The sequence below is a fragment of the Muscardinus avellanarius genome (genome assembly GCF_963383645.1).
Source record: "Muscardinus avellanarius genome assembly, chromosome: 8".
NCBI classification, from domain to species: domain Eukaryota; kingdom Metazoa; phylum Chordata; class Mammalia; order Rodentia; family Gliridae; genus Muscardinus; species Muscardinus avellanarius.
This window is the reverse complement of record NC_137794.1, coordinates 65135511-65158967: the sequence shown is the minus strand read 5'-3', so window position 1 is coordinate 65158967 and position 23457 is coordinate 65135511. Positions and strand designations below refer to the sequence as shown.

General features: G+C 37.1%; 1 protein-coding gene across 1 annotated transcript in view; it reads left to right on the top strand.

Moving 5' to 3' along the window:
• The window catches only part of REV3L (REV3 like, DNA directed polymerase zeta catalytic subunit), a gene marked incomplete at both ends in the record, with an annotated part of 161978 nt that extends 139405 nt beyond the window's left edge, over nucleotides 1-22573 (top strand). Inside the window, 7 exons of the mRNA XM_080700388.1 lie at nucleotides 3872-3981; nucleotides 9072-9186; nucleotides 11104-11241; nucleotides 13693-13883; nucleotides 14951-15197; nucleotides 18320-18529; nucleotides 22433-22573. Coding sequence (XP_080556514.1) covers nucleotides 3872-3981; nucleotides 9072-9186; nucleotides 11104-11241; nucleotides 13693-13883; nucleotides 14951-15197; nucleotides 18320-18529; nucleotides 22433-22573 — 1152 coding nt within the window. The remainder of the gene's footprint in view (nucleotides 1-3871; nucleotides 3982-9071; nucleotides 9187-11103; nucleotides 11242-13692; nucleotides 13884-14950; nucleotides 15198-18319; nucleotides 18530-22432) is intronic.
• Nucleotides 22574-23457: the final 884 nt, after the last annotated feature.

Here is a 23457-nt window from a genome sequence, read left to right as displayed (position 1 = left end):
AGACTATAACACTAAGAAAAAAATCAAGAAATAGGCAGTTAAACTAAATGGACATTTCACAGAAGAAGAAATATAAATGGCCAGTAAATGCACGAAAAATATTCAACATTAGCAATCAGGGAAATTTTTCTCCTTTTAAGTCCTCTTTTAGCCCTATAATGGAGTGATACTTTTCAAATTAAGAACCATAACACAAAGTAGTAGAATCATTTAATTACTGCTGTTTTTCTCTTCCCCTTCCCCCTAATACTTCTGAATCCTTCATACAGCATGACATGCTCTTCTGTAATTTAACAGGTCAGAGTAAGCAGCAGTAGACATTTAAGATAAATATGTTCATGTATTTGTGTGTATCACATAAGCATATTTGACTTTGACACTAGGATACTAGGTGGCTCACCTATCAAGCCATGTGCCCTCACATATTTAAAATTTACCTTAACCAGACATGGTGGTACATGCATGCCTATAATCCTAGTGCTTGGGAGGCTTGAAACAGGATGATCACAGGTTCGAGGACAGCCTCAGCAAGTAGTAAGACTTTCATCAACCCAGCAAGACCCTGTTTCAAAAATAAAATAGGACTGGAGGTGTACCTTGAAGGTAAAAGGCCCCTGGATTCAAACACACAAAAAAAAAGTTTGCCTTGTTTGAAGTGGCAATAGGGGAAGATTAAATATTTTATTCAGATTGAATTTCAACATATAACATGAATTTTTTTTGTATTAAGTTATACATTCCCAAGATTTTCTAATATACTTAATAGACTTCATGATTTTTTATTTATTTATTTTTTTTTTTGGTGGTGGTACTGGGGTTCCTAGAAACTCTGGGCTACACTCCCAGACCTATTTTTTTATTTTATTTGGAAACAGGGTCTCTTACGCTAGCAAGGCTGACTTAAAACCTGCGCGATCCTCCTGTCTCATCTCCCAAGAGTGGGGATTATAAGTGTGCGCCACTATGCCGGGCTGATTTCATGATCTTAATTTAAAATTCAAATTAAGTTTCTGCTGCCAGTTTTATTATTTTGTGTATATATTTAATATTTATAACATAACCTTAAATAGCCTAAAAATTAATTAATTTAAAAGGGAAGGATCATTTTAACTTTTTTTTTTTTTTTTTTGGTGGTGGTGGTACTGGGGTTTCTGGAAACCCTTCTGCCTCTGGGCTGTGCTCCCAGATACCTAGTTTTTATATTTTTATTTGGAAAAAGGGTCTCTTGAGCCAGCAAGGCCGTTTTCAAACCTGTGTGATCCTTCTGTCTCCACCTCCCAAGTGTGGGGATTACAAGCATGCACCACCTTGCCTGGCAACTGTTTACTTTTAACAAAAAAAAATACACATAGTTCCTTTAGAATTGCAAAGGGATCACTTTGTTTTGAATGACAGCTTTTCCTATCTCTTAGCTTTAGTGAATTTAATAAGTAAAATAGCAATTCTATATTGCCTCCTTAGGTTATCTTAACTATTTAAAATCTAATTAGTATGATCCTCATGTTTTTCAAGGCATAGCTTTTTTTGTGTGCCAGCTTTATGTCAATGATGATTGTCAAAAACAATCACCAGTGAAAGAACCCTCGCTGGGTAATTCATGTTAAGTAGCCATCCTAACAAATGTGAAGTAGTATTTCACTATAGTTTTTATTTGTATTTCCTTAATGATTAGTATATTATGATAATGATGAGTGATAATCATGTGTTTATTGGTCATATAAAAATCTTTGGAGATTCATTATCTATTTTAGTCTTTTACCTATTTCTAAATTGTATTGTTTGCTTTTATTGTTGCTAATTTTTAGGATTTTTATTTGGAATATTAATATACCTTCAGATATAGCATTTGGAAATATTTTATCCCATTCTATCAGTAACTTCTAATTCTGTTTACATTGTCTTTGGATGTACTTTTTTTTATTTTTTATGAAGTTTGTTGTTTTTTTATTCTTTTGTTGCCTGTGTCTTTGCAATCATATCCAAGAAATCACTGCCAATTTCAATGTTGTGAAGTTTTATGATCCAGGTTTTCTTCTAAAAGTTTATAGTCTTAAGGTTTACATTTAGGTCTTTTATCTATTTTGAGTTAATATTTGTATATGGTATTAGGTAAGGGTCCAGTTTTATTCTTTTTCATGTAATTAATATTTTTCAACAATATTTAGTGAAAAGATTATTATTTCCTTCACCAAATGTTCTTGGAAACCTTGTCAAAAATAACTTGGCCATATATGGAAGAATTTATTTCTAGGCTTTTTATTTTACTCCACTGGTTTATATATCTGCCTTTTTAGCAGTACTACACTGTTTCGATTATTGTAGGTATATAAAGTTTGAAATCAGAAAATGTACATCTTCTAGCTGTGTTCTTTTCCAAGATTGTTTTGGGTGTTTAGAGTTCATATTTCATATTACGATAGATTTTTTCTGGAAAAAAATTTTTTTTAAAGTTTGTTCCAGGGGGGAAAAAAGGCCTGGATGCATTTTATGGAGTAAGTCAACTAGGGTCTCCACCCAAAAGACCCTAACTGATAAGACCCCCAGTTCTTCATGCAACTGTGACTCTTCATGCAAGCCCCTGCTTGTGCATATATGAATGTATCACGTTGAATCTCATTCTGATATGTAATTACAATTCACCAATAAGAGTATCAAATAAATAAATAACCAGTTGGAAATTTATTTTTATTTTCTTCAAATTTCAAAATTTCTTGAGGATAAATCAGATGTTTTTCCTAATATGTGAAAGCTAAGAAGAAATGGGTCATAGCAGGAACTCTAGATGAAAAAGGAAATCCTATAGAGAAGCAAACAAGACAACCTAAATGAGGGGATGGGAGGGGGGAAGAAGGAAACTCTCTAAAGTACACAATGTACTTAAAAATAATGAAGTCAACCAAGCCAAGCATGGTAAGGAAGGATAGGGAGGGAATGGGGTGGGATTTGGGTAAGGGCTAAATGGGTGATGTGTATATGTATGTCCACACAAGTGTTTTACCCCATTATGATGTATGAATATAATGCACCAATAAAAAAAATTTTTTTAATTTTTAAAAAATGGGTGAAGCTGGGCATGGTGGCGCACACTTGCAATCCCACATTTGAGAGGCTGAGACCAGAGGATCGCGGTTCGCAATTAAGAAAAAATAAAAAATAAAATAAGAGGCCGGGTGTGGTGGCGCACACTTGTAATCCCTGCACTTGGGAGGCTGAGACAGGAGGTTTGCACAGGTTCAAAGCCAGCCTCAGCTACTTAGTGAGGCTCTCAGCAACTTAGTGAGACCCTGTTTCCAAATAAAATGTAAAATAGGGCTGGGAGTATAGCCCGGAGGTAGAAAACCTCTGGGTTCCACCCCCAGTACCACAAAAATAAAAAAATAAAAATTAATTTAATTTAAAAAGAATCCTTGCTGGACACCTATCTATGTATTGATTTTAAATGAACACTTATGATATACAAATTTTCTTGTACTTAGTATTTTCAAAAAATATGTATAACTAGTCACAGAATAGAGATGCATATATTTGGGCATATACACGGTTTTCTAGCTTAATTAGTTATAATGTGTCACATAAAAATTTTTTACTAAGGCTTATTCCGCAAAAAAATTAAAAGTAGTTATATACCTTATAAAAGTATGCAAACCATATGCTTACTGATAGACTCAAGGCCAAGGCTCTATTGATTGGCTCTTGCTTCCCATGTTCTTCTTGAATATTTGTAGAACAATGACACTCGTGGTTATTTTGTTCTTTAATTCTATTTGTTTCATTTCTAGAAATAATAATTAAACTTAAACATTATATGTTAAAGTTTTGGCTTCTGCTGAGCCATGTTAAATAATTATTTCCAATGTGTTTATACCAACAGGTTGGTGATAGTATTGTTCACAAAGCCAGAGAGACCTTGGAACGAGCAATTAAACTGGTGAACGATACCAAGAAATGGGGTGCTAGAGTTGTATATGGAGATACTGACAGGTAATGGATTTGGGGGTTTGTGGCTGTCTTTTTTAATCTCTTCATATTTTAATTTCAGTATTTGAAATGTCATAAGGGTAATCCTTTCTAAAAACAAGAGTTCGTCTTTTCCAGTCTATGATCTCATGTCAGAGTTACTAATAGTTCTTGATTTCTTAAGAGACAGAAAAGGTAAGTGTCCTGAGTTACAGACTATGAAGTTTCCCATAGCATTCCTTCAGGCATTTCTTGTCCACGTAGAGAATGACCTGTAAACAAACCATTTCATAGGAGTCCAGTCTACTTAGTGATCCCAGGGCATTATACCTCTGAGCTATACCCCTACCCCTATTTCTTTTTTCTTTCCTTTTTATGTGCTTTTATTGATGCAGTATAGTCTCACATCATAATATAAATCATGTTGACAATTACATACATGCATACAGTACTTTTTTTTTTTTTTTTAAGAATCTCACTAGGTTGATGAGAGCCTCACTCACCACTTGCTAAATTGGCCGTCAAACCTGTAATCCTCCTGTCTCAGCCTCCCAAGTACTGGGATAATAATTGTGCACCACCACACCCAGCTCAACAAACTTTTTTTAATGTGAATAATTCCTCTAATATAGCTGAAGTTCTCTTAACTTAAATATATATCATAAAATAATAATTTGAAGGCAAGTTGCTAAAGATATGAACAGTTAACATTTTACTAGGCTCCAAAATCTATGACCCTTCTTCTAGAAGATATGCACATAGGCAAATACAGTTTTCCTTCTGATTTCAGAGGGTATAGAGACTTCTACAAGCCCTTTATTCATGAGCTGGCAAACTGCTTTTGAACCCTGAATTACTAACACTAGCCTGCTTGCTTCCCTATTTGCTCTGATAATTTTCAGGGCCCAGTTATTTGTGTAACAGCTTATTTGTATAGCTTACTGATATTCTTCTAGAATATAGATATTATGCAAATTTCTTGGAGTCTGAATTTTTTTTCATATTGAGGACTTGGAGTCACAGTGTGATCATGCTAAAAGCATTTGACTCAGGACCTCTGATTACGTTAAAGTGCATCAGAGCAATAGATAATACTTCTAATCATTAAAAATTTGCTTATAAGTAATCTTTAAACAGCATTTAATCTACTCCAGTTTTTTAACATGTACCTACAATCAGCATTGTCATATTAATGCTGATTGACTCTAAGCAACCTACCGAGATCTTGTTTCAAAATAAAAAATACAAATAAGGCTGGAAGTATAGCTTAGAAATAGAATGTCTCTTTGTTCAATCCCTAGTACCAGAAAATAATAATAAATATCTCAATAATAATATATATAATAATATATAATAATATAATATATTATATATAATATAATAATATAATAATATATATAAAAATATAATAATATATATCTCAAAGTCTCTTAAACTATTCACTTATAGTATACTAAATTAACTTCCTATAAAAAGGGAAATTCTGTATTAGCCCCTGGATTTAATACCTAGAAACAAAACCAAAACAAAAAATAATAATAAATACTGGAGAGGATGTGAGAAGAAAGAAACACTCATACACCATTGGTAAGATTATAAATTAGTACAACTACTATGGAAATAAGTATGGAGGTTGCTCAAAAGATTGAGACTGGAACCACCATATAACCCAGATATTTTCTCCTCAGTATTTATCCAAAAGACTTCAAGCCAGCATACTATTACAGTACATGTATACCCATGATTAAAGTAGTGCAATTCGCAGTAGCCAAATTATGAAGCCATCCTGTGTGTTCATCAGACAAATGGATAAAGAAAATGTTGTACATATACACAGTAGAGTTTTACTCAGCCGTAAGGAAAATGAAATTATGTCACTTAAAGGAAAATGGATAGAACTGGAGAAGATCCTGCCAAATAAGATAAACTAGACTCAGAAAACCAAGGGTTACATCTTTTCTCTGGTATATGGAAGTCAGATAGATAAAAAGGAAGGAAAAGGTACCCTAGGAAAATTAGGAGAGAGAACACAAGTGTAGTATAAAGGTTTTGAGGGAGGAAAAGGAGAAGTACAGGGTAAAACAGACCAAGTAATGTTACATGAATAGACAAATGTATATGTATCACCTTGAATCTCCCCATCATGCACAATTGCAACACACCAATAAAAAGTAACAGCTTAAATAAGAAAAGATTTATAGCTGGGTGTGGTGGTGAATGCTTGTAACCCCCGCGCTTGGGAGGTGGAGACAGGAGGATTGCGCAGGTTTGAAGCCAGCAGTGCTGGCTTAAGAGACCCTGTTTCCAAAAATAAAAAAAGTATTAAATAGGTCTGGGAGTGTAGCCCGGAGGTAGAAGGGCTTCCAGGAACCCCAGTACCACCAAAAAAAAAAAAGAAAGAAAGAAAAGAAAGAAGAGAATTATGATTCATAGAGAATCTTGGAATCTTGCTAAGAAGTCAGTTACCAAAGTATCAAAAGAACTCAAGAGGTTTTTTTTACCTCAGTAATTATTCATTATTGACCATTGAAAAAGAATAATAAGTATACTATATTTATATTATAGTAGTTCAAATACTTATTTCATATAATATTCTCAATCATACATATCCTACCCAGTGGTATGTTAACTGCTCCCATCAGTGACTGGAGCTTTCTATAATTGTGATTGTAGGACAGGATAAGGCAGGGTTTTGACAAGACTCAGACTTTCAGGATAGGAAGTTAAACTCTTGTGAAATTCACCGCATATCCCCACTCAGTGCCCCTTCTATTTGAAAATTATTGCTCTAAGTGTGTACTCAAATCACCTAACCCAAAGACTAATATTATTTAAGTAAATTAAAACATTCTTTTTTAAAATTAGTCACCTCTATTTTATTAAGTGACCAAAAATTTGAATCCTAGCCAGCTCACTTGAAGCTTAGCATCCAATCATATTGGCCAAAACAGTATGACCACTAACAAAACCACTAACTGTACTGGGTAAAATCTCAAATATATACCCTGTAATAGTAACTTTTAAGATGGGGTGTGTCTGTGTGTGTGTGTGTGTGTGTGTGTGTGTGTGTGTGTGTGTGTGTGTGTGGTGTGTGTGTTCACACATGCATATAATTTTTTACTCTACTCCTGGCTCCAGGATTAGCACACAACTTACTTTCTATTACTATAGATTAGTTTCATTTTTTTATGAATTATATATAAATGGAACTGTATAGTATGTACTCTATTATATCTGTCCCTGAAGAGGGTATTTCTAATTGGCACTGTGGGGGAAATTAGAGAAGATGGTGGTGATTGCTATTATAGAAGTGTGATGATACTGTGGTCACTCAACCTATCAGATAAAGTGAAGAGCATGGTGGGCACATATGCATCTACCTTTAATTTTATCACTTTACTGAGTTATGATTTTAACAAAATATATACAGTGTATAGTTTTGTATAGAAACATAGAGACTTAAGTAACCAGTCACCACTCCAGTCAAGGCACAGAACATTTCAGGTACTGTAAAAAGTTTTCTTATTTCTCCCTTTATAATCAGTACTTCACCCTCACTACTCAACCACCACCATCCCAAGCAACCATTTAACTGATCTCTATTACCATAGTGTTATAGTCTGGACCTGGAATATCCCCAAAAGCTCATGTGTTAGGAATGCAGCAGTGTTTAGAGGTGAAATGAATGGATAATGAGGAAGCTGGCACCATCGGTAGATTAATCTATTTGATGGGTTTATAATTTGAGTAGACTTAAAGGAAGCAAAAACTGTAGGGCATAGCTGGAGAAAATAGGCCATCAAGGATGTGGCCTTGTGGATGATATCTGTTCCTCGCCCCTTCCTATCTTCCTTTACTTCCTGGCTACCGTAAGATGAGCAGCTTTCTTCTGCCTTACCCTTCTGCCATGATGTTCTGCCTGTCACCTCAGGCCCAGAGCAATGGAGTTGGCTGGCCATGAACTATGAACCAGAGTAAACTCTTCTTCCTTATTAGGTTGTTTGTGTCAGGTATATTGGTTGCAGCAATGCAAAGCTGACTAACACACATAGTTTAGATGTGTGTGTATATGCATGCATGCTGTAGTTTTTAAATGTTTGTGTTTTATTATTGCATCTGAACATTTGAAGAATAATAATCTTTAATAAAAATGTTTGGCAAGCCAGGTATTACAGGTACATGCCTGTAATCCCAGTACTTGAGAGGCCGAGACAAGAGGATCCTAGGTTTGAAGCCTCGCCTCAGCAACTTAACAAGGCTCTCAGAAACTTAAAAAGAGCCTGTTTCCAAATAAATAAAACAGTATTGGGGATTATAGCTCAAAGGTAAAGTGCCCCTGGGTTCAATCCTCAGCACCACACACACACACACACACACACACACACACACACACACACACACAAAAAGGTTTATCAATCATATATGAAAAATTAAACGTACCCTGGGTATATGACCCAGAAATTCCACTTCTTAATATTTATTATCAATGTAAAAATTTGTATTTAGATCTTCATTGGAGTTTTATTCATAAAAATTTAAAAAGGCTAACACTAAAAATAAACAAGTAACTCAAGAAAAGGGCAACTGTTAAACAGAAGTGGTGGCGCATTATTGTAATCCCAGCATTTGGGAGGCTGAGGCAGGAGAATCTCGGTTCACAGACCTCAGCTACTTAGGCCCTCCACAACTTAGTGAGACCTTGTTTCAAAATAAAGAATAAAAAATAGGGTTGGGTGTGTAGCTTGGAGGTACAGTGCCCCTGGGTTTCATCCCCAGTACTGCAAAAAAGAAAGAAAGAAAAAGAATGGGCTTAGCATCCAATTTTATTGGCCTATAGATATGTCACAAAAGATAGATTTTTTTATAGATAGATATTTCACAACTGATAGATATTTCACAAAAGAAATACAAATGGCCAATAAATATCTAACCTCAGTTAGAATGGCAATCAAGAATATAAACATTAAATGCTGATGAGAATGTGGGGAAATAGGAACCTTTATACACTCTTGGTCTGATTGAAAATTAGTGCAACTGCTATGGAAATCAGTGGTGATGAAATTTCATGTTACAGTGACTTCCTCATTACCTTATTGCATTTTTAATCTCCTTAGTATGTTTGTACTACTGAAAGGAGCTACTAAGGAGCAGTCTTTTAAGATTGGTCAAGAAATTGCTGAAGCTGTAACTGCTACCAATCCTAAACCAGTGAAATTGAAGTTTGAAAAGGTAAGAGGAATATGATACTAATAACTGCATATAAAATTCACATACTTTCTAGAAATTCCTGGCTTATTCAATTTTTGGGGAGGGGACAGTACTGGGGATTGAACTCAGGGGCATTCTACCTCCAAGCTACAGCCCCAGGCCTTTTTTTTTTTTTTTTTTTTTTTTTTTTTTTTTTTGCGGTCTGAAGATGGAACCCAGGGGCATTTGACCTCCAAGCTACACCCCCGTCCTATTTTTTTATTATTTTATTTTGAGACAGGGTCTCACTAAGTTGCAGAGGGCCTCATTAAGTAGCTGTCCTCGAACCACAATTCTCCAGTCTCAGCCTCCCAAATGCTGGGATTACAAGTGTGTGCCACCACGCCTGGCTTTCTTCATTCTTTATTTTGAAACAGAGTCTCAATTGCAGAGTGCCTCACTAAGTAGTTGAGGCTGGCTGCAAACTTGTGATCCATCTGTCCTAGCCTCCCAAATACTGGGATTACAAGAATGTACCACCACGCCCCTCTATTCAATACATTTTTAAATCAATAATATATCTCCAACTTTCTCAAATTATTTTTAGTAATGCCTTTGTATAAGGAAAAGATTGTTTCAATTACAATTTCCATAAAATAGGCCACTCCAAATTTAATGGTATAGAACAACCAACATTTCATTGTTCTCACAGATTTATGGCTCAGGAATTCAAGAAAGGTGAGCAGAGATAGTTTGCTTCACCATGTCTAAATCTCAGCTGGGAAGACTTAAAGGTGTATATAATCCAACCAATGGCTGAGGGTAACCCAGTCAAGACCTAAGGACTGAAGCTTGCTTACTCTCAGATCTAGTGGTTGGTGTGATTGCTGGTAGGCACATCAGCTGAAATACCTACATATGGCCTTTCCAAGGCCTGCTTATTCTTCCTCACTACTTGACAGCACTCTCCCTCTGAACTACACCCTCAGCCCTTTTAATTTTTTATTTTGAAACAGTCTCACTAAGTTGCTAAAGCTGACCTTGAACCTGCATCCCCCTGTCTCAGCCTCCCTAGTGCTGGAGTTATGGGTGTGTGCCACTCATAATTCATAATTCAGCCAAATTTGTTTTCATTGTTACTCATTTGTTTCAGTGATATTGAGCTATAGGATTTAAAAGTGTGTTAAGTGCCAATTATTAAGGATTTTCCAGAAATCTTTTTTGTTATTTTAATTTAGTTGCATTATAGTCAAAAAGCATACTCTGCATAATTCCAGTAGATTTTAAGTTTACTGAAATTTGTTGTTTGGTCCACCACTATTCTCTTCTGTTGCATATATTCTATTGTGGTGCACACCTGTAATCTGAGTACGTGGGAGGCTGAAACAGAAAGTTCACAGATTTGAGACCAGCTTGTAACTTAGCAAGACCTTGTTTCAAAATAAAAAAGACTGGGGGTGTAGCTCAGAGTTAGAATGTCCCTGAGTATAATCCCTCTTACCCAAAAAGTAAATATGTACCATATGTATATGTAATTTTTTAATTGTTCAAGAAGATATGATTGATGACTTTTGAGAAAAATGGCATTAACTGAGGTGGAAGCAATATGGGTAGTACCAGAAAAGAAGTGAGTGGTAAAGAAATAAGGATGAAACAAACAAAAATAATTTTTGATTAAACAAAAATAAAATAAGCTGCATAGGAACAATTTTAAACTCCAAAGAGATACCAACTTTGTTTTAAGGCTATAGTAGTTGATATAGCATCTCCTTGCTACTTTCTCCAGCCTTTTCTCTCATTTTGTATACTTTCATGTCCAGATTTTATAAAAAAATTTGTTGTGCCCCGTCATAGTTAAAATTTTTTATAATTGATATTTGAATAAAGAACAGAAAGATAAAAACAGTCATGATAGGAGGAAAATGGTTATTGAGAAGTATTTTGTAAATTTCATTACAGGTATATTTACCCTGTGTTTTACAAACAAAAAAGAGATATGTGGGTTACATGTATGAAACACTGGATCAAAAGGACCCAGTATTTGATGCAAAAGGAATAGAAACAGTTAGAAGAGATTCTTGTCCTGCTGTTTCTAAGGTAAGTTATATCTTGTTTTCTTTTCTAAGAAGTGGCTAAAAAATTCTGGTGAAAATGTAACTCTCCCTTAAGAACACATCTAGGTATAAAAGAAGTAAAGAAGTATATCCATTCTGCATAATTTATAAAACTATAGGAGAAACTGTATGAACTTTGATAATTTTATTCCTAATGAAAACAATTTTAGTCCTTAGTTTCTAACTTCTTCCCATACCTTTTTTTAATCAAAATTGTTAAATAGCAACATGTGAATTGGACACAGTAGCACACACCTGCAGTCCCAGCTACTAGAAGACTGAGGTAGGAGGATCGTTTGAGTTTAAATCTAGCCGGGCAACATAGCAAGACCTTGTCTCTAGAAAAAAAAAAGCAAAACATTAACTGGTAAGAATTTTTTGCCTATAACAGGTCCCAAACAGGAGGGAGCAGGATGAAGAAGAGAAACCAACAGAGATTTCATAAGTAACATAAGTAATCCATCCCAGATTAACTGAAATTTAATTTGCTTGGGTTATGAAATTACAACTTATTAAGATTTATAAACTCTCATCCTATAAATTACCTCAATTTTTCACCCATAGTAATTTGTTTCTTTACCTAGGCCCAGACTTCTTCTTTAACAAACCAAAAATAAGTGATATAAATGAGGATTGCACTCTATATACTGAGTTTAATGAAAGGATTAAGAGCATAATAGACTGTTGTCAATTTATTAAAAATCAATCCAGCTCCTATAATCCCAGTACTTGGGGGGCTGAGGCAGAAGTGTAGGTTCAAACATTAGTACTTAGCAACCTAGTAAGACCCTATTTTGAAACAAAAATTAAGAGCTGGGAGAATAGTTTGGAGGTAGAATGCCCCTGGGTTCAATCCCTAACACCACAAAAACTAATAGTAATAGAATGTTGTTCATTTGTTTTTTGTGGTTTTTTTTGTTTTTGTTTTTTTTGGTGGTACTGGGGGTGGAACCCAGAGGCTTTCTACCTCCGGGCTATACTCCCAGACCTTTTTTATTATATATATTTTTTTTTATTTAGAAACAGGGTCTCACTAAGTTGCTGAGAGCCTCACTAAGTAGCTGAGGCTGGCTTCGAACCTGTGCGATCCTCCTGTCTCGGCCTCCCAAGCACGGGGATTACAAGCGTGCGCCACCATGCCCGGCTGAATGTTGTTCATTTGTTAAGTCATATGTAATATATGAATTGGGGTATTAATAATAGTTTCTAGAAGAGACATCATCCAGTCCATTCTTGTAGACAGAATTGTACCTAAGCAAAATTAACAAGCACTGTATAAATACACATAGGTTCTGACATTCAGAATAAGATACAGACTTTTCACCTGGAGTTAATTTAAATTCAGTCCACTAAATAATTCCACTGAATGTTGGTCATTTCCTCATAGAAAATTTTTCAACATAGAAAATTCTGTCAATTATTTAGGCCGGGCATGGTGGCGCACACTTGTAATCCCCACGCTTGGGAGGCAGAGACAGAAGGATCACGCAGGTTTGAAGCCAGCTGCGCGCGCTGGCTTAGGAGACCCTGTTTCCAAATAAAAATGTAAAAATAGGTCTGGGAGTGTAGCCCAGAGGTAGAAGGGCTTCCAGGAACCCCAGTACCACCAAAAAAAAAAGAAAAAAAGAAAATTCTGTCAATTATTTACAATACTATAAAAAGGTAGAATGAAGCCAGGAATGTTGGTGCACGCTTATAATCCCATTATTTGGGAGGCCGAGACAGGAGAATCACATAGGTTCGATGCCAGCCTCAGCTGCTTAGTGAGGCCCTTCGCAACTCAGTGAGACCTTGTTTCAAAATAAAGAATAAAAAATAGGACAGGGGGTGTAGCTCGAAGGTTGAATGCCCCTGGGTTCCATCCCCAGACCCACACACACAGAAAAAAGGTAAAACGACGATTTTTATTTGACTGCTTGTTAATATTTAAATTTTTAAACTTCTATATCTGAATCGGGTTCTTTCTATAACAATAAATATCTCAAATGTTTCATCTGTATAGCCAGTATGATTTTTTTCAAATGACCTAATACTCTGTTTTTAGAACTAGCAAGCTATATAAGTTTTCAAAAGTATTTTCCTTATTTTTTGTGTGTGATACTGGGGCTGGAATCTAGGGGCATTCTACCTCCGCACTATACCCCCAGCCCTGTTTTTTATTCTTTATTTTGAAAGAGGGTTTCACCCAGTTGCAAAGGGCCTCAATAAGTAGCTGAGACTGTATGTGAACCGCAGTCCTCCTGTCTCAGCCTCCCAAATTCTGGGGTTACAAGCATGCGCCACCATGCCCGGCAGTTTCCAGTTTCTAATTTCCATTCATTCTAATATTATTCAGGTAGACCAGCAAGTTACCCAGTAGTTTTATGATGAAAGTATAACATGCAACATACTGGGAAATATTTTATCTTCATATGCATATCTTTTTCGTTTTAAGATACTTGAGCGCTCTCTAAAGCTGCTATTTGAAACAAGAGATATAAGTCTAATTAAACAATATGTTCAGCGGCAATGTATGAAGCTTCTGGAAGGAAAGGCCAGCATACAAGACTTTATCTTCGCTAAGGAATACAGAGGAAGCTGTTCTTATAAACCTGGAGCTTGTGTGCCTGCCCTTGAACTTACAAGGTAATGATACATGTAATAACACAGCCCCCAGTACCTAGCCAGTATAGTTCTGGATGTATATACAGGCTTTGAGTAAATGAAAAGACACTTAATCCTTGGGCACAGACACACCATTGTTTCTCCAATTTCCCATTGAAGTTTCACTGAAAATGGGTGAGTATTCCCCTCTACTTTATAAGATTGGAAAGGACCTCCTTTTGTAGACTTCTCTTAGAAAACTAAGTGTAAATAAAATTGTGATCTATTTGATTCTCCCACTTAAAATCACTAGGCAGTCTTTAATATTGATTTACCAATGCACTAGTCACTCTGGAATCAAATTGTTTAACTCACTAAATTTTTTCTTGATTTTCATTGTTATATTTATGATAGTTTTTACTCCTTGACTCATTTTCCAAGTAGCAGTGATAAACAGAGTAAGTTTTTTTTTTTGGGGGGGGGATTTTTTTTTTTTTTTAATGTAGGTCTGGGAATGAAACTCAGGGGCATTTGACTTTCATGCTACACCCCCTGCCCTATTTTTTTAATTCTTTATTTTGAAACAAGGTCTCTCTAAGTTGCGGAGGGCCTCACTAAGTAGCTGAGTTTGTCCATGAACTGCGATCCTCTGGTCTCAGCCTCCCGAATGCTGAGATTACAAGCGTGCGTCACCATGCCCAACTTAGAGAGTAAGTTTTAAACGTCTACAGCATAGCTGGGCATGGTGGTGCACACTTGTAATTCCAGTACTTGGGAGGCTGAGACAGGAGGATCACTGGTTCAAGGACCTAGCGAGACACTGTTCCCAAATAAAAATAAAATAGGCTGGGAGTGTAGCTCAGAGGTAGAATGCCCCTGGGTTTAATCCCTAGAGCCACAAAAAATAAATAAATAAATAAAACTTCTACAGCATATCCAGTTGGGACCAACTAAGTGATACGTATTTAGTTCTCAAAGAAGTACTAACTGTAATTAGAGTACCCCTTATTCGATCTCTGATGATTTCATTGCTTTATTCTGATTTAATGTGCTAGAAAGATGCTTTCTATGACAGTCTTTGAGTGTGTGTTTTATTTGGCTTTGAATAGGAAAATGCTTACTTATGACCGGCGCTCTGAGCCTCGAGTTGGGGAGCGAGTGCCATATGTCATTATTTATGGGACTCCTGGAGTACCACTTATCCAGCTGGTAAGACGCCCGACAGAAGTCCTGCAGGATCCAACTCTAAGACTGAATGCCATTTACTATATCACCAAGCAAATCCTTCCACCCCTGGCAAGAATCTTCTCACTTATTGGTATTGATGTCTTCAGTTGGTATCATGAATTACCAAAAGTAAGTTTACTAAACAGTAATATGCTAATAACTACTTCAACTTGAATTAACAGGAGAACTAAATATTGTATTTGTGTGCTATGAGAACCAAAGAAGATCGATCTTAACCTAGCAAAGATGCCAGACTCTTCTGACTTCCTAAAATAAATTTTTAGGACCTCTATAAATACCTTCCTAGCAGTGTAGTGGCACACACCTGTAATCCTAGTACTTGGGAGGCAAGACAGGAAGATCACAGATTCAAGGCCAGCTTCCACAACTTAAATGAGACTCTCAGCAACCTAGTGAAACCCTGTTTCATAAAAAATAAAATAGGAAGCCAGACATGGTGGCTCATGCTTGTAATCCCAGCATTCAGGAGGCAAAGACTGGAGGATCGCAGTTCGTGGACAGCCTCAGCTACTTAGTGAGGTTATTTGCAACTCAGTGAGACCCTGTTTCAAAATAAAGAATAAAAAATAGGGTTGGGGGGGGGGGAAGTATCGCTCAGAGGTAGAATGCCCCCGAGTTCCATCCTCAATACTACAAAAAAAAATTAAAAATTAAAATAGGGCTGGGACTATAGTTCAGAGATAGAATACCTCTGGATTCGGTCTTCAATATCAAATAAATACCTTCCTAGCTTCCATCATGTTGTGTAAATTATAGAAATACTTAAATGAATCCCCCAAAATTTCAGTGATAATCATTTAACCACAAAATAACACAGAGTAAATCAAGTAGTAGAAAATAAATGGAGAACAAATATTACTTCACAAATGGATGTTTAAGAAATGTGTAGGTAGCCGGGCGTAGTGGCACACACTTGTAATCCCCATGCTTGGGAGGCGGAGACAGGAGGATTGTGCAGGTTCAAAGCCAGCCGCGCTGGTTTAAGAGACCCTGTTTCCAAATAAAAAGTATGAAATAGGTCTGGCAGTGTAGCCCAGAGGTAGAAGGGTTTCCAGGAACCCCAGTACCACCAAAAAAAGAAGAAAAAAAAAAAGATATGTTTATGAAATACCATCTAAATCCTAAACATAGTCCTAAAGAAACTAGACCAAAAAAATGTTAAAATGTATTAAAGTAGAACATGCAATGCAGAAACTTAGCACAAGGAGCTTTGCTTACTTAGTTCACTCATTAGAAGTCTGAAGGATATATGAGTCTGTAATAATCTGGTACCCAATTTCCTAGGAAAGTAGTCATCTTTACTGGTGGGAATTTACTTCAGATCTGCTCATTTTCTGATATCTTATACTATGAAAAGAATATAGTATTCAGGCAAACTGATGAAGAAAAGTTGATCCTTAAATTAAGCACTTTTTTTTTTTTTTTTTTTTTGGTGGTACTGGGGTTCCTGGAAGCCCTTCTACCTCCGGGCTGCACTCCCAGACCTATTTTATATTTTTATTTGGAAACAGGGTCTCTTAAGCCAGCACAGCTGGCTTCGAACCTGCGTAATCCTCCTGTCTCCGCCTCCCAAGCGTGGGATTACAAGCGTGCGCCACCACGCCCGGCTCTATAAGCACTTTTTAAAGGGAAGAAAAAGTATAAGCTAGGAAATTGAGGTTGGGACTATACTTCAGAGAATCTGTGCTGATTTCTGGCTCTAAGCTAGAAAATTCGGATTGTGTCATTATAGTTTTTCCTTTCATCACCAACAAGAATGTTAGAGTCAGTGGCTTTTGTAAGAGGCTAACCCATTAACTTTTATGCAAAGTGATTTTTAAGACAGCAGGAAAGCCGGGCGTGGTGGCACATGCTTGTAATCCCCGCACTTGGGAGGCGGAGACAGGAGGATCGCACAGGTTCAAAGCCAGCCTCAGCTACTTAGTGAGGCTCTCAGCAACTTAGTAAGACCCTGTTTCCAAAAAAAATATATTTAAAAAAAAGGGTCTGGGAGTATAGCCCGGAGGTAGAAAGCCTCTGGGTTCCACCCCCAGTACCACCAAAAAAAAAAAAAAAAAAGACAGCAGGAAAATATGCCAAGAGTATTATAATAATAATATGGTAATACTATTTCAATATAAAAATAATACCACAGTCCGATCTCTAAAACTAGTATTAACTCTAAACAAAGAATTCCTAAGTAACATACATCTAGTTAAATTTTAAATGCTTTTACATTTGTTTAAATTTCACACCCTACTGCATAAAAAGTTGGGTTTTTTTTTTTGTTTCTTTGTTTTGTGGTACTCAGAATTGAGCCCAGGGGCATTCTACCTCTCAGCTATACTCCCAGTACTTTACTTTTTTTTTTTTTTTTTTTTTTTTTTTTTTTTTTTTTTTTTTTGGTGGTACTGGGGTTCCTGGAAGCCCTTCTACCTCCGGGCTACACTCCCAGACCTATTTTTATTTAGAAACAGGGTCTCCTAAACCAGCGCACACAGCACGCTTCGAACCTGCGCGATCCTCCTGTCTCTGCCTCCCAAGCGTGGGGATTACAAGCGTGCGCCACCACGCCCGGCTTTATTCTTTATTTTGAAACTGGGTCTCACTGAGTTGCAGAGGATCTAAGTAGCTGAGGCTGTCTGTGAACCGCGATCCTCCAGGTCTCAGCCTCCCAAATGCTGGGATTACAAGTGTGCACCACCACGCCCGGCTGTACTTTACTTTTTATTTTGAAACAGGGTTTCACTAAGAAGTTTTTGTTTGTTTGTTGTTGATGCACACTAAGGTGCTGAGGTTGCCTTCAAACCTGTGTTTCTCCTGCCTCAGCCTCCCAAATACTGGGATTAACAGGCATGTGCCACCATGCCCAGCTAAAAAGTTGTTTTTAGTCTTTCACTTGTTTCCATGTCCTAACTTGTGCAGCCTAATACAGTATCTTCTCAACCTCTTCCATTGTCCGCTATGATTTCCATTAACCTGTTAATCTTGTACATCTGTGTATGTCAGCCAAAATGAGTAGTAGAAGACTGCTTTTTTTTCCCCATAAATAAACCTATCTAATAAAAACAGAAACTCTCTTCATTTCTCTATTTCCAGTGTCTAGAACAATACTTGGCATTTAGTAGCTACTTAACCTTTGAATGAATAAGTGAAAAAAATAAGTTATGAGTAAACCTGTAATTACCATGAAAATAGCAGCTCTTCTATGAACCTGACTCAGACTTATTTATGAATTGATGTTTCTGTAGATCCAGAAAGTCACCAGCTCTTCTCGAAGTGAACCAGAAGGGCGAAAAGGCACTATATCACAATACTTCACTACTTTGCACTGTCCTGTGTGCGATGACCTGACTCAGCATGGCATTTGTAATAAATGTCGGAGCCAACCTCAGCATGTTGCAGTCATCCTTAATCAAGAAATCCGGGAGCTGGAACGTAAACAAGAGCAACTTGTAAAGGTATGTCCTTGTTCAAGAGACTGAATCCTAAGCAATTTGATTCTTCAGGGAAATTACATAATACCTAAAAACTATTATAATTGAGCTAAACTATTAAAATGGCTTGTTTTGCTTCGTTTTTTAGTAGTTTGGGTTTTTTTGGTGGTACTGGGGTTCCTGGAAGCCATTCTACCTCCAGGCTACACTCCCAGACCTATTTTTATATTTTTGAAACAGGGTCTCTTACGCCAGCGCGGCTGGCTTCGAACCTGCGCATTCCTCCTGTCTCCACCTCCCAAGCGCGGGGATTACAAGCGTGCGCCACCACGCCCAGCATTTTTTTTTTTTTTTTTTTTGGTGGTAGTACTGGGGGTGGAACCCAGAGGCTTTCTACCTCTGGGCTATACTCCCAGGCCTATTTTACATTTTATTTGGAAACAGGGTCTCACTAAGTTGCTGAGAGCCTCACTCAGTAGCTGAGGCTGGCTTCAAACCTGTGCAATCCTCCTGTCTCAGCCTCCCAAGCGCGGGGATTACAAGCGTGCGCCACCTCACATGGCTCTTAGTTTTGTTTTTAATGGAATAGTGTATTATGTTTACTAAAACCTAGAACTACAGTGGTCATCTACCCAATTTCTTTTATAATACTATTAAATAAGAAAAGCCCTAAATTCTCCATCAACAATTGCCATTCTCACAAAATATACTCATCTTAAAGAATTGTTAGTAAATTTGGAAAGTCTGCAATTTTGAGTCCAGAGAAGAATCTATAAGGTAACATGATTGAGTCTTACTATCAGATAGTATTCTAGGCGCTCTTAGAAATGAATAAAACCAACACAGAGAGGTTAGGTACTTTGTGTGTTACACTGCTAATAAGTAAGTAGCCAAGCTGAGATAGAGACATAATGGGCAAAGATATGTATTTATAAAATTTCAAATGTAAGAATTCTAGCAGAAATAAACAACAAATATCTCTTGAAATACGTTGAGAAATAAACTCTAAGGAAGAATGTTCTCTCGCCCTCTCTTCTCTTTTCCTCCCTCTCCTTGCCCCTCCCCCTTCAGACTCCTCCCTAGCCTTATAAATCTTTCTGCGTTCTGGCCCGTGCTTCCTGTCTGTCACCATGCCTGCCCTTCCCCGTCACACTGTGCTGTCTACTTCTACCATTCCAGACTTCTTTGACATCCACGAATGTACCCTAAACTCTCCCACCCTCTGGCCTTTGAATACTCTAGGCCCTCTACTAGAAATGCTTTCCACGTCCCCTGCGACTCATCTAAGGAATTAGTTTAAGCGACCAGTCCAAGCCTTCCCTCCGGTGGGCTTCTGCCAAAACCTTCTCTGCTTTACATTCATTATGTGTCTGGTTTCCCCAAGTAGCAAGAGAGGATAGCGCCTCACCCTCTTACACTGAGTGGGCTGTACCATGACAAGGGTCCAGGCCACAATGGTAGTCTGTAAATATTTATTGAACAAATGAACAAATTGCTGCTTAATACATGGTTAAAGAAGGGATACATCACTGATAGAGTCATTACCAACCATATTTCAACCACTTTGTACTTGTTTTGTGATTCTAGTCAATATAATTACTGAAGTCACTGGGTGCTCCCTAGCTTCAGTTTATTTTATAGGCTGCTGTCATGGTAGCAGAAACCACCTCTGGAGAAATTCCTTTGCTTAATGTTAATATAGGGTTCTAATGAGAGCAAGAACTTCAGACCTCTGCTAAAGTCAGGCTCTGAATGTTCTCTTCCTGGACCTTTTCACCTTCTGCCCTCAGTAACAAACACCACACTACCTGGTCCCATCAGCTTAACCAGGCCTTCCTTCTCCATTAGGTCTTATATATAAAATAGTGGGATTCATTGTTTCATATTGGTACAGGTACATACCTAATTTATTAGGTCAGTCTGATTCCCCAGCACCTTTCCTTTCCTCCCCTCCTCCCTTCTTCTGGTCCCCTTCCTCTCTCTACCTGTCTCCTTTCTATTTTCATGAGATCCCCCACCCTTTTCTTTGTTCTAAGTTCCACATATAAGAGTAAACATAGGCTTGTAATCCCAGCATTTGGGAGGCTGAGACAGAAGGATTGCACAGGTTTGAAGCCAGCCTCTACTTAGTGAGGCCCTTTGCAAGTCAGTGAGACCCTGTTTCAAAATAAAGAATAAAAAATAGGGCTGGGGGTGTCACTCAGAGGTAGAATGTCCCTGGATTCCATGCCAGTACTGCAAAAATAAATAAACAAACAAACGCACCATTAGTAGGTCTTATTTCTTATAATAATGCAGGTTAAAAGAAATGATGCTATATTTTATCAGGATGACTTTGTCATCTTTTAAGAGGTACTAAAACTTTAGGACTTTTTAAAAGATATAGTTGAAGTGCGTCTCCTGTGTATTAATCTATAGAAATTATAGGGTATATAATAAGAAATAGAAACATGAAGCTGAGCATGGTGACACACCTGTAATCCCAGCTCCTGCGGCATCTGAGGCAGGAATCCTAAGCAATTCAATTCTTGCACACTCATAATCCAAATATTGCTTAATTGTGTTCCTTAAGCTTCATGAGCTTTCTCTTCCTCACCCTTAACCCTACCTGAGTTATTTCATAAGAGCTATCCTCAGGTTCAGAAATTTTGCTTAGTCTTTTGTGTTTAGCTCTCACCTGTATTTTTTATTTCATTTATTGAATTCTTCAGCTCCAAGATTTCCATCTGGTTCTTTTATATGATCTCTTTTTCTTTTCAATTTCTCTTTCAGATCATTTGCTAGTTTTATAATTTAATTGAATTATCTCTATATTCTCTTGTATCTTGCCAAGTTTCCTTAAGATTATTATTTTGAATTCTCTTTTAGGCAACTTATACATTTACTATCCTTTGCAGTCTATTAGTGGAGGATTCATGTGTTTCTTTGGAGGTGTCATGGTAGCTTGCTTTTTTATGCTTCTTTGGTCCCTACATTGATATCTCTACCTCATGAAACATTTGTCTCTGCCAATTTTATATGGTTGTTTTCATAGTGAAGGGCTTTGTGGAGATGTGTCCTAGGGTGTAGGTTAGGTAGGGTAGGTTGACGGGTTTGGGGTGGGTGCAGTAATGTAGTCTTCATATGGCTTCCTCAGCTATAATCAGTGTTTGCAATGTCTGCAAGTGTTTCAAAAACCTAGGCTGCTTTCACAGACAGGACATGTTTTATAGTAGTTCCAGGCTCAGTAGCCTGAGTGCAAACCAGCTATTTCTATGGACTTTAGATAAACCACACCAGCAACTCAGATCCAGCACAATGGAGCACACAGCTGAGCTGCAGGGGCTGTCGGCCTGCTTCCACAGCTAGAAATGTAGGATGTGGTCTCAGGATGCCCTAGATAGCAGCAGTCTGGATCAGGAAGGCCCAAGTAGACTGGCCTCCTCTGGAGTAATGTGGTGAGGTGAACTCCCCAGGAGCTTTCTAACCTGGGCTTGGGACCTGTGGAAGCTGCTCGCCTTCTTCTTACCCCTCCTGTGTGTTGGGAAGTCTAAAATGATCCTGATGAGGGAGACAGTGTTTCCTTCTTGATAAGGCCATCTTGAATCCCCATGTTCCTCAGCATGTCTGCCTCATTCCCAACGTATTCCATTGCTCTCAAATTACTGTATTTTAAGTGGGTACCATCTTGCTGGAAGTTGACATGCTACATGAAGTTTAATATAAGATTCTGTTCTCAGTAATGAAGTAAATGAATTTCATACTGGGAAGTAGTATTTTTTAGAAATGTATCACCTATAGGATAAGCTAGGTTTCTGAGTGACAAAAACCAATGAAATTTATTATGTTTGGCGATAATTTGTTGGGGGGAGGAATTATAATAATTTGTTGTTTATACACATACATAGAAACTTCCTGTTGTTTTATGGATTTTTCTTATGCTTTCAGATATGCAAGAACTGTACTGGTTCCTTTGACCGACATATCCCGTGTGTTTCTCTGAACTGCCCAGTACTTTTTAAACTCTCTCGAGTAAATAGAGAATTATCCAAGGCACCATATCTCCGGCAATTGCTAGACCAGTTTTAAATTGTCAGTATCACAGAATTCCAGGTGCTATTTTGTTGAGTGTTTACCACTAAACCGTCGTGCATGGTGCTTTCTCAACTTTCATCAAGTCAAGGATGTCCACTGTCTGTCTGTTGACTACGAAGACTTTTATGCTAACTGAATTAAAAACTACACTTGCTGATCTCTAAATAGCTCACTTCTTACAATGTACAAATTCCTCATCCTTTCACCTTTTTAACATTGTTTTATAATGCAGGTGTTGGATTTGCTCCAGTATGTGTACCATCTAGTAAATCCATTTGAGTAGATCATGTTTACTTCCCTGTGGAAGGAACACTGAAAACCTCTTAAAAAAAACTCATCTGTGTGTTTTCCTTGGACTGTCTGTATCAAGACGTGTTACTTAGAGAGATCCATTCACTTTATAATTTTGACTGCGAAATATTTTGTAAATACACTTTTTTACTTTTCAAACAACTGAGTAAAATAATGTGCAATGAATTTTATACAAATGATTTTCCAAGTTGTTTGGTATATTTCCTTAGGTTTTGCTTGACTCAAAGTAGATTTGTTATTTTGCTCAAACTGTGTAAACAGTAGTACCATGTGTAGCATTTTGAAACATTATTTTCTAAAAACAGCTGTCTTGCTTTAGCTATTAATGGGGCATTGTGAGGAACTGTGCAAAGACATTTTTGTTACAAACCTGTGGGCCTGTTGCAATACTTTAAAAATAAAAAATTTTATTCCATTTTTGCTTGTTTTGTATAGACATTTCTAATGCTTCTAAATATGCTTAAAATATTTTCTTTCCTTATGTACTGTACAGTTAATCTTATTTGCCATCATCTTGAACACAAAATGTGTATTTAGAATATTTGTATAACTGTATAAAATGAGAG